Source organism: Hypanus sabinus, chromosome 7, assembly GCF_030144855.1.
Source record: "Hypanus sabinus isolate sHypSab1 chromosome 7, sHypSab1.hap1, whole genome shotgun sequence".
Classification (NCBI taxonomy): Eukaryota; Metazoa; Chordata; class Chondrichthyes; order Myliobatiformes; family Dasyatidae; genus Hypanus; species Hypanus sabinus.
In genome coordinates, this window is record NC_082712.1 from 95,009,374 (window position 1) to 95,021,462 (window position 12,089).

General features: G+C 46.0%; 1 protein-coding gene across 1 annotated transcript in view; it reads left to right on the forward strand.

The window, feature by feature from the left end:
• The first annotated feature begins 8,077 nt into the window (after nucleotides 1-8,077).
• Nucleotides 8,078-12,089, forward strand: part of LOC132397010 (P2R1A-PPP2R2A-interacting phosphatase regulator 1-like) — a 60,549-nt gene continuing 56,537 nt past the window's right edge. The window contains exon 1 of the mRNA XM_059975223.1: nucleotides 8,078-8,542. Within this exon, the coding sequence (XP_059831206.1) occupies nucleotides 8,412-8,542 (131 nt within the window). The 5' untranslated portion in view covers nucleotides 8,078-8,411. The remainder of the gene's footprint in view (nucleotides 8,543-12,089) is intronic.

The window sequence follows — 12,089 nt, forward strand, 5'->3', positions numbered from 1 at the left end:
AACAGGGTGACAGAAACTATATCATACTCCAAATGTATACAACTGTGACATAATGTCCCAACTCCTATACGCAGTCCCTGACTGATAAAGGCCAGGAAGCTAAACTCCTTTTCGCACCACCATCATCGTTATGAGCCATGTCATACGACATGGGCGATCAAGGTCTGTCCATGACCGTGATTGTTCTCGGCAAATTCTACAGAAGTAGTTTTCCATTGTCTTCTGGGCATGACCAGTGACCCTAGCCATTATCAATACTCTTCAGAGATTGCCTGGCATCAGTGGTCACATAACCTGGACTCGTGATATGCACGACCATCCACCACCGGCTCCCATAGCTTCACGCAGGATAGTAGAGGGAAGGAGGGCCTTACACCTCCTTTGGTTGTAATGTATCTCCGCCTCACCACCACAGCTAGTTGTGATGCCGGTTTCAGAAAACGGTGCTCTTGTACCTCTCTGTCCCTCTGTTGCATTTTGCTCCCTGGTGCCCTAACATTCATAGAAAAAGCCCTACATTGGTAACGTCTTTCTAAGATTAGTTCACACATATCTGTAGGGAAATCTATTTGCCACTTCACGTCATCACAGAAATAGAAGTTTAACATGTTAGAGTGCCAAATCATCTAAGAAAAGCAAGTTGCCGGCGCAATGATTGTATCAATGTGCTGTGCCCAGGACAGGTCCGCTCAGATGAGTGTAGAATTAGTGGAACATGGAGATAACATGTCAGATAACATGTCAGTCAGAAAATTGGAGAAAGGCAGGCTTTCTCGACAGCCACCCATTCCCATTCCAACATATCATGGACAGGAAGGGAATGGAGGGTTATGAGCTGAGTGCGGGCCAGTGGGACTAGGCGAGTGTAAGCATCGGCACGGACTAGAAGGGCCGAGATGGCCTGTTTCCATGCTGTAATTGTTAAATGGTTATATTCTGTCTGGGTAGCCTCTGAGTTAATGGCATTGAACATCCGTTTCTCCAACTTCTGGTAATTTCACCCCTCCCTCTATCTCTCTTTTCCCATTCCCTGTTCTGGCTCTCCTCTCTTCTCTTCACTTCTCCTCACCTGCCCATCATCACCCTCTAATGCCCCTCCCTTTTCTCCCTTCAGAACCTCCTATGAGATTCCTCCTTCTTCAGCCCTTTACCTCTTCCTCCTATCACCTTTCATCTTATTACTTCATTCCCCTCACCTATCACCTGCCAACTTTAACACCTTCCCCATTCCCCACCTTCTTACTTTGGCTTCTGCCCCCTCCCTTTCAAGTCCTGATGAAGGGTCTTGGTCTGTAACATTGACTGTTTACTCCCCTCCATAGATGCTGCCTGATTTGCTGAGTTCCTCCAGTGTTTTGTGTGTGTTGCTCAGGAAATTAGGAGAAACCTCTTTTCCCAGAGGCCAGGTGGCACTCTGGAACACATTCCCCCAGAAAGGGGCCACCCTGATGGAGCACAAGAGAGACCGTGGTGAAGGAGATGAGGTACAGGGAGATGGAGGGTGGAACATGGACCTGAAGCAACAACAAGGGTTAGTCAAGACCAATGGCCTGTTCCTAATCTTCATGCCATGGCAGGCTTAACTTCATTACTTAAGGCAAAGGTTCATCACCCAATGAGGAGACATCAACAGTGTGCTGTTTGCTTGGATAGGCTGGGTTTGTTTTCTTTGAACCAGAGGAGGCTGACGCAGCTCCTAATAGAGTACAGCATAATTATACAACAAACAGATAGACACATGAATGAATGAAAAATGGAGGGCTATCTGAGAGGGATAGGCTAGATAGGCTTGGAGTAGGTAAAAAAAAAGTCAGCACAACATCATGGGCCTAAGGGCCTGTACTGTGCAGTACTAGTCTATGCTCTACGTTCCCAGCCCCTGGTCCATGGACCTCTTTCTTAATAGGTAGCATGGTAGCGCAGTGGTTAGCAAAACACTTTACATACAGGAGACCTGGGTTCAATTCCCACTGCTGCCTGTAAGGAGTTTGTATGTTCTCCCATGACTGCATGGGTTTCCTCCAAATGCTCTGGTTTCCTCCCACAGTCCGAAGATGTCCTGATTGGTAGGTTAAGTGGTCATTGTTAATTGTCCTGTGGTTAGGCTGGTGTTAAGTATAAACATGAGAAAGTCTACTTATGCCGGAAGTCCAAAGCAACACACACAAAATGCTGGAGGAACTCTATGGAAATGAATAATCAGTCGACGTTTCCAGCTGAGACTGAAAAACGGAGAAGATGCCAGAATAAAAAGGTGGGCGAGCGGGAAGGAGGATCGGTAGGGAGTGAGAGGTGAAGCCAGGTGAGTGGGAAAGGTCAAGGGCTGGACAGGAAGGAATCTGACAGGAGAGAAGAGTGGACATCAGGAGAAAGGGAGGGAGGAGGGGATAGGTAGGTGAGAAGAGGTAAGAGGCCAGAGTCCAGAATTGAAGAAGAGGGGAGGGGTAGGGAAAATTAGGTGGGTTGATAGGTGGTCCAGCTCATTGGGCCAGAGTGGTCGTACCTGCTATATTTGTAAATAAAATAAAAATGTACTACATATAATTTGTTATTATTTTTTAAACTATTTACACAATTCGTCCTGTTTCATACACTGGATGTTTGCAGGTCTTTGTTGTGTGTAGTTTTTCATGAATTTTATTGTGTTGCTTTGATTTCTGGGTGCCCGCAAGAAGATGAATCTCCAGGTTGTATGTGGTATACGCAAAGATCCGTAAACCTGACCATCCAAGTAGGCCCATCGTCTCTGCCTGCTCCTGCTCCACTGAACTCATGTCCACATACCTTGACTCCATTCTATCCCATCGGTTCAGTCCTTTCCCATCTACATCCACGACACTTTTCATGCTCTCAATCTCCTCGGTAACTTTCAATTCCCTGTGTCTGACCACCTCATTTTCACTGCAGATTTCCAGTCCCTATACACTTCTATTCCCCCATCAAGAAGCCCTTGTAGCTCTCCACTTCTTTCTTAACAAAAGATCAAACTAGTTACCATCCACTACCACCCTCCTCCATCTAGCAGAAGTGGTCCTCACCTTCACAATTTCTTCTGACTCAAGGGGTAGCCATAGGCACCCACATGGGTCCCAGCTATAACTGTTTTTCCATTGGCTATATAGAAGAGCCCATGTTCCAAATCTTCAATGGCAATGGTCTCCAACTCTTCCTGCATTACATTTACAAACTGCATTGGTGCTGATTCGTGCACCCATGTGGAGTTCAATTTTATCAACTTTGTCTCTAACTTCCACTCTGTCCTCAAATTCACTTGGTCCGTTTCTGACAACTCCCTCTTCTTTCTCAATCTCTGGTGACAAACTGTCTACCGGCGTCTTTTGTAAACCTACCGATTCTCACGTCCATCTTGACTATACTTCTTCCCACCCTGCCTCCTGTAAGAATGTTACTCCCTTTTCTCATTTTCTTCTTCTCCACCACTTCTGTTCCCAGGATGAGGGTTTCATTTCCAGGACATCAAAGGTGTCCTCCTTCTTCAAAGAACACAGTTTCCTTTCCTCTAACATTGATGCTGCCCTCACCAGCATCTCCTCAATTTCCCTAACATCCAGGCTCATCCCATTTTCCATCCACCTTAACAGGGATAGAGTTTGTCTTGTCCTCATGAGCCTCTGCATCCAACACATCATTCTCCGCCAGTTCCAGTTCCACCATCTTCAATGGAACCCTACCACCAAACACATCCTAACCATCCCACCCGCATGGTCAAGTGGTTAAGGCTTTGGGCTGGCGATCTGTAGATTGTTAGTTCGAGCCTCAGCTGAGGCGGCATGTGTGTCCTTGAGCAAGGCACTTAACCATACACTGCTCCTGCATGTTTATAGCCCAGTGGCAGCAGTTGGTGCAGTATGGACAAGACAAGACCCCAACCCCACCAATCTCCACTTTCCGCAGGGATTGTTCCTTCCATGATTCCCTTATCCCTCCTGCACAAATCCCTGAAAGTGACAGAAATGTTACACCTGCCCCTCAGCTCCATTCAGGGCCCTGAACAGTCCTTCCAGCTGAGGCAACACTTCATCTGTCAATCTGCAAATTGGATTTGTCTACTGCGTCCGGCATTCCTGATGCAGTCCCCTCTACCCTGGTGAGACCTGATGTAAATTGGGGATCCACTTTGTTGAGCACCTCCGCTCCATCCGCCAGAAGCGGACCTTTCTAGTGGCCGACTATTTTAATCCCACCCCAATTCCCATTCTGCCATGTGCTAAGATGAGGCCAAACTCAGGGTCAAGGAGCAACACCTTATTTTTTTTCTAAGTAGTCTGCAACCTAGCACAAACATCGATTTCTCCTTTGGCAATTTTGTTTCCCTTCCCCTTCCCTATTCTTCTATTTCCCGCTCTGCCATCTTACCTCTTCTGCTCAACTGCCTATCACTTCCCGCTGGGTCCCCTCCTTCCTTTCTCCCATGGTACATTCTCCTCTCCTCTCCTATCAGATTCCTTCTACACCAGCCCTTTATCTTTCCCACCCACTAGGCTTCACCTTCCAGCTTGTCCCCAACTTTTTATTCTGGTGTCTTCCCCTTCCCTCTCAGTCCTGAAGAAGGGTCTCGGCCTGAAACGTCGACTGTCTATTCACTTCCATAGATGCTGGAGTTCCTCCAGCACTTCTGTGTGTGTGGTGCTCTAGAGTTCCAGCATGTGCTAATGGTGCGCATACTTTGACAATAAATTTGAAAAGATGCATGGTGTCACAAAATCTGACATAAGCAAACATACTTTATCTGTATTTGCGCTTTTATCAGGGGAGATGGGGAACTAAATCTTGTAATTATATTGCTTGTGTTTATTGCCAACCCTTTGTGGTTTGACTGCTCAATAAAGCTCTCAAGTACTTCATAACTCCAGCAGGGTTTGATAACAAATGTTTGATAAAGATTGGCTTTATTTGTCTCATATACACCGAATCATTGAAACACACAGTGAAATGCATTATTTGCGTCAAATCGGATCTGCGAGAATCGTGCTGGGGCAGCCCTCGGGTGTTGCCACGCTTGAAGAACCAACTTAGCATGTCCACAACTCTCTAACTCTAACCGTACATCTTCGGAATATAGGAGGAAACCTGTGTGATCATGTAGTGTACAGTCGTACACATAACATATGATAACTTAGGAAAGTAGGATTTAAATAGGACCATACGATACAGCAGCAGAAACAGGCTATTCGGCCCATCACATCTGCTCTGCCATTCAATCATGGGCTGATCCAATTCTTCCAGTCATCCCTACTCCCCTGCTTTCACCCCATACCCTTTGATGCCCTAGCTAATCAAGAACCTATCTATCTCTGCCTTAAATGCACCCAATGACTTGGCACCCACAGCCACTCGTGGCAATAAATTCCACAGATTTACCACCGTCTCACTAAAGTAATTTCTCCGCATCTCTGTTCTAAATGGATGTCCTTCAATCCTGAAGTCATGCCCTCTTGTCCTAGACTCCCCAACCATTGGAAATAACTTTGCCATATCTAATCTGTTCAGGCCTTTTAACATTTGGAATGTTTTTACAAGGTCCCCCCTCATTCTCCTGAACACCAGGGAATACAGCCCAAGAGCTGCCAGGCATTCCCCATTCAGTAACCTTTTCATTCCTGGAATCATTCTCGTGAATCTTCTCTGAACCCTCTCCAAAGTCAGTATATCCTTTCTAAATTAAGGAGCCCAAAACTGCACACAATACTCCAAGTGTGGTCTCACAAGTGCCTTATACAGCCTCAGCATCACAGCCCTGCTCTTATATTCTATACCTCTAGAAATGAATGCCAACATTGCATTTGCCTTCTTCACAACCGACTCAACCTGGAGGTTAACCTTTACGGTATCCTGCACAAGGACTCCCAAGTCTATTTGCATCTCTGCATTTTGAATTCTCTCTCCATCTAAATAATACTCTGCCCATTTACTTCTTCCACCAAAGTGCATGACCATGTATATTCCAACATTGTATTTCATTTGCCACTTCTTTGCCCATTCCCCTAAACTATCTAAGTCTCTGCAGGCTTTCTGTTTCCTCAACACTACCCACTCCTCCACCTATCTCTGTATCATCAGCAAATTTAGCCACAAATCCATTAATCCCATAGTCCACTTCATTGACACACATCATAAAAACCAGTGGTCCCAACACCAACCCCTGTGGAACTCCAATGGTAACTGGCAGCCAGCCAGAATAGGATTTCTTTATCCCCACTCTCTGCTCTCTGCCGATCAACCAGTGCTGCACCCATGCTAGTAAATTCCTTGTATTCCATGGGCTCTTGCTAAGCAGCTTCATGGGCAGCACCTTGTCAAAGGCCTTCGGAAACTCTACAAACGAATTACACATCGATAAACAAAGTGCATAAATTAAATATTCTAGGGTACTAAACAGATCAACCAGTGACACTTTGAATGCAATGCGACAGGGAGTTTAGAAGCCTAGTGTCCTCAGGGAAGAAGCCTTTTCCCATCCAGTCCATTCTTGTTTTTATGCATCAGAGTCTCCTGTCTGGTGGTAGAAAGTGAAAGAGGATGCTGGATGGATGGGTGGGATTCTTGATAATATTAATGGCCCTGCGTATGCAGCACTCCTGATAAATGTCCCTGGTGGATGAAATCAAACCCTGATCAGTGATTATGGCATCGTAAAGCAACTGTGGAAACTGCTACATCACTGTGTTGTCTGTAAACAATCACTTTTGGATCCCCAGGCAGCTGCTGAGGGAGGGAGAAAACTGATTGAAGCAAAGGAGACTGCAAACAGCACTCTGTACCCCTCCTGGTGTTTAACACAGCGAGACAAAGGTGACCTTTTTCTCCTGAGGAAACTGCAAGCTGCCATTTCATTGAAGGACCTTAGTTGGCGGTTCAAGGTCAGATTGTGAATATTAGTCAAAAGATCAGAATCAGGTTTATTATCACTGACCTATCTTGCTAAATTTGATGTTTTGTGGCAGCAGGACAGTGCAAGACACTACAAGTTACAATAACAAATAAATATTTATTTATCTAGCAGAATAGTGAGGCTCATAAATCTCACTGTTAATCAAAAATTTGATGGTGGAGGGGAAGAAGTTATTTCTGAATCATTGACTGGGAGTCTTCAGACTGCCGTACCTTCTCCCCAATGGGAGTAATTGGAAGAGCCATAGCCTGGATGGTGATGACAGACTCCACCTTTGTGAGGCAGTGCTTTTTGAAGACATCCTCAATGATTGGGAGGGTTTATGCCCATATTGGAGCTGAGTCTACGACCCTCTGCAGCCTCTTTCACACCTGTGCAACCTACTTCCTACCCCTGAGGGTGATCAGTGGGGTTGAAATGGATGGGTGGTGGAGAGAGATTAATTTGCAGTGTAATGCTGAGATTGCAGAGTGAACCTGATGGGGCTGTTGTTCATCAGAAGGGTAGAGGATCAGAAACATCTCTCTCTACAGATGCTGCCTGACCCATTGAATCTTTTGAAGCAACGCAAGGGTTGATGGAAGAACTCAGCAGGTCAGACAGCATCTATGGCGGGAAATCGATAGTGAACGTTTCAAGTCCAGACCCTTCAACTGAAATGGTAAGGATTTTTTAAACTTTTATTTCAAACTTGGTGCATCTACAGATTTTTGAATCACTGTTTTAGGAAATGGGCTGTATAGTCAACTGTACTGCACTTATACCCTGACGAACGGCCTCGGCTCGAAACGTCATTTTCGTTCATGAGCTAAGTTACTTCAACATTTTGTGTATGTTGTATTTCTGGAGTTTTGATGAAAAGAAAACTTCCTAGATTTCATAAGTTTTTTCTGAAGCGTGAACTTATCTAGAGTTGCTTTAATTTTAAATATAGTACCACCAACAATGAATGCACTGGGATACGAACCTGCAACTCTCAGCAAGAGCTCACCCGCTGACTTATGGAGGTGGGGGAGGGAGAAAAGCGTGGCTCCTTTGACGCCATTTTTCTTTTTCCACCCTTTGCCTTCAAGTGGACGAGAGTGATGCCAGACGCTGTCCCTAATAGGATACGTCATGACGCAGAAGGCGCTGGCGTGGGTCAGGTGCCCTCCGCAGGAATGTCCTGGAACAGCAAGATGGAAACTTAGCAACCGGGTGGCCCGAGCTTGGCGCTTGCCGTGGCGGAGACGTAGGTCTGCCCCGCACCCGGCGCCCCCTCACATCGCACAGTGGCGAAGGACGGAGAAAGAGGAGCGGGGCTAAAGAAAAACATGACGGAAAACCTGAGACGCGACACCCTCGTCCTCTGAACGGCTCTTTTCTGTGTCCGTGGGCCCTCTGTCGAGGCTTCCGCCGGCCTAAAATTGGTGCTTGCGAAGGGGCGGGGGGAGTGGCCGACGCAGCGTCGGGGTTACGCGAGCCCGGGGCTTTGCGGCCTGGCGTCCACTCCCCCTCGATGGCGCAGGAGGAGCGGATGGAGGTGGACCAGTGCGGCTGCGCGGCGGCCGGCGGGGCAGTGCCGGCTGGTGGCGGGGGTGCACCGGCATTACGCAGGTCCAATAGCGCCCCAATGATCAGCAACATCAGGTAATGGCTGCACTTTAGCCCTTGTACGTGTTAATAGTGGGGGACGTGCACTCTTATTTCTGATATGTCAACAAACAGTACGCTTGCAAGAATTCTACGCGTTAGGGTATGTTTTGGAAGATGGAACTGGCCTATTGTTTGAGATCAGTGAGTAAATAAAATACCAGCATTTGGGTGAAAACTTTTTTCTTTAAAGTAGTCGTTTTATATAAAAACATGCTTATAACTATTGCCAAATATGACGAGAAATTGTTGTTTTGCAGCAGCATTACTGTAAATTACAAAATAATAAATAGTGTAGAAGAAGGATGATATGCCACAGGCAGCTGTGGAGGCCAGGTCATTGGGTATATTTAAGATAGACTCTTAATTAGTCAGGGCATGAAGGAATATGGGGAGAAGTCAGGAGGTTGAGGCTGAGAGGGAAAATGGATCAGCCGTGAGTAGACTCGATGGGCCAAATGGCCTAATTCTGCTCCTATATGGAGGAACCTCAGTGAGGGTAAGATTTACCAGAATTACATATGTATGGTACGATGTAAATGATTGTGGTGATTGTTCTAGGCAAATTTTTCTACAGGGGTGGTTTGCCATTGTCTTCTTCTGGGCAGTGTCTTTACGAGACGGGTGACCCCAGCCATTATCCACACTCTTCAGAGATTGCCTGGTGTCAGCAGCTGCATAACCAGGACAAGTGATATGCACCAACTGCTCCCATAATTTCATGTGGAGGAGGGGGCTAAGTAGGTGTCACACCTTGCCCAAGGGTGACCTGCAGGCCAGCAGAGGGAAGGAGTGCCTTGCACCTCCTTTGGCAGAGACACATTGGCATTCCACCACCCAACAGTGCATATCGTGTGAGGAGTGGTTGATGTTTCGGGCCAAGATCCTTCATCAGGACTGGAAAGGAAGGGAAAAGAAGTCAGACTAAGGTGGGAGGAAGGAGAAGTTGAACAGGTGATAGGTGAAGCCAGGCGAGGGAGGAACGTAAGAAGCTGGGAAGGAATAGGTGAATGAGATGAAGGGCTGAAGAAGGTATCTGATAATAGAGGACAGTGGACCAAGGAATAAAGGGGAGATGGAGTGGGGACCAGAGGGAGGTGATGGGCAGGTAAGAAGAGAAGGGGTAACCAGAATGAGAAATGGAAAAAGAGAGAAGGGTGGGAGGGGGAGAAGCTGCTGGAAATTGGAGAAATTGATGTTCATGCTATCACATTGGAAGCTACCCAGACAGAATATAAGGTGTGGTTCCTTCAACCTGAGAGTGGTGAGGTGAGATGATCCACTTTGATAAAGGGATGAAGACTTTTTTAAATAATGAGAAATTCAAGGATGTTGGCTTTGGTAGTATTGTGTTACAGGCCTGATCTTCCAAGCTATTGAAGGATGGCCTTGGGATAGAGAGGGTTCCACAATGATTCACTGAGTGGTGGGTTGGTTGTATGAGAGGAGAACAAAGAGACAGTGCCTATATTATAATTTTACAGACTGGGAGGTGGTTTAATTGGAATCTTGACACAGATGAGGATGGCATGGAAGTGGTTAGTGTCATGCTTTACAGTGCCAGTGATTGGTGTCCTATTCCCGCCACTATCTGTGAAGAGTTTGACTACGGGGTTTCCCCGTGACTGGGGTTTCTTCCGTGTGCTCCAGTTTCCTCCCATGTTCCAAAGATGTGCGGGTTCAGGTTAGTAAGTTGTGAGTGTGCTATATTGGTGCCAGAAGCCTGATGACACTTGTCAGCTGTCTCTCCCCCCCCCCCCCACCCCCACCCCGGACTGCATTGGTTGTTGACGCAAGCGACTCATTTCGCTGTATGTTTCAATGTACATGTGACAAGTAAAGTGATGGGTTAGATGTGGGAATTGATATTTCCCCTTCCTTGACAAAACATAAGGGGTTATCCTTTCAGGGCCGAGATGAGAAGAAATTTCATCTCCTGCAGATATTGGACCAAAGAAACAAGGATGTGAGGGAAATTGTCATTGGTGGTGATAGGGCAGGGTTTTCCAACCATCTTTATGCATGAAGTCTTGCCATTAACCTTGTAGCAGGGGAATCAAAATCAGGTTTATTATCACTGAGCTGTTGTGAAATTTGGGTTTTTTTTTTCGGCAGCAGTACAGTGAGATAGATGTCATGTCTTATGAGGCTATAATTGAGCGAGCTAGTGCTTTCCTCTTTGGGAGCAGGAGGATGAAAGATGACTTGATAAAGCCAGAGGCTTTTTTCCCCAAAGTGGCTCATATGAGGATCATAACTTTAAGGTGACTGAAGGCAAGTTTATTTTTTACGCAGAATATGGTGGGTGGGTGTAAAATGCAACTGGGGTGGTGGTAGAGGCAGAAATATTATGGACATAGAAGAGACTGACAATAGAAAAATGGAATTCTATGTGGGAGGCAAGGGTTAAATTGATCTTAGAGTAGGTTAAATGGTCTGGTTAAAAGGCCTGTTGTGTTCCGAGTGCTAGAAGTTTACTTTAAGTTACAGTAAAATATATATTTAAAAGAAAGCCAAATAGTGCAGTGGTGCTCATGGACAGTTCAGAAGATGGCGGAGGAGTGGAAGCTATTATTTAAATGTTGAGTGTGCTGCTGTACCCTCCTCCCTGAGGGCAGTAAGGAGAAGAGGGCGCGTCCTGGATGGCGATGGTCCTTCGTGATGGATGACACCTTCCTGAGTACTGGAGGGGAGGTGAAGTCAGAGCCAGTGTGGGCTATCAGAGAGAAAGTATGAGATCAATTGAAAGAGAATATTTTGTAGGGCTGTAAGGTAATATAGTGTAGGGAAGTGTATTGTCATGCTCTTTGGTAGAAGGAATAAAAGAGTAGACTATTTGCTAAATGGGGAGAAAATTCAGATGTGCAAAAGGATTTGGGAGTCCTTGAGCAAGATTCCCTAAAACTCAATTTACAGGTTGAGTCAGTGAGGAAGGCAAATGCAGCTTGAGCATTCATTTTGAGAGGACTAGAATATAAAAAGCAAGGATCTATCTCTGAGTCTTTATAAGGCATTGTTCTGACCACACACACTTGGTGTAATGTGAGCAGTTTTAGGCCCTTTATCTGAGAGGATATGCTGACATTGCAGAGGATCCAGAGCAAGTTCATGAAGTGATCCCAGGAAAGAAAGATTTAATGTCTGAGGTTAGGGTAGATCTCATTGAAACCTGTCAAATATTGAAAGGCCTAGATAGGGTAGACATGCAGAATGTTTCCTATAGTGGGGGAGTCTAGGACCAGAGGGCACAGCCTCAGAAGGACATCCCTTTAGGACAGAGATGAGAAGCAATTTCTTAAGCCAGAAGGTGGTGAATCAGTGGAATTCATTGCTACGGACAGCTGTGGTGGCCAAGTCAGTGGGTGTATTTAAAGTGGTGGTTGATGAGTTCTTGATTAAACAGGGTGTCAAAGGTTACAGGGAGAAGGCAGGAGAATGGGGTTGAGAGGGATAATAAATCAGCCGTGATGGAATGGCTGTGCAGACTCGATGAGCCACAAGGCCTAATTCTGCTCCTATGTCTTATGGTCTTCTAAATTGTTCA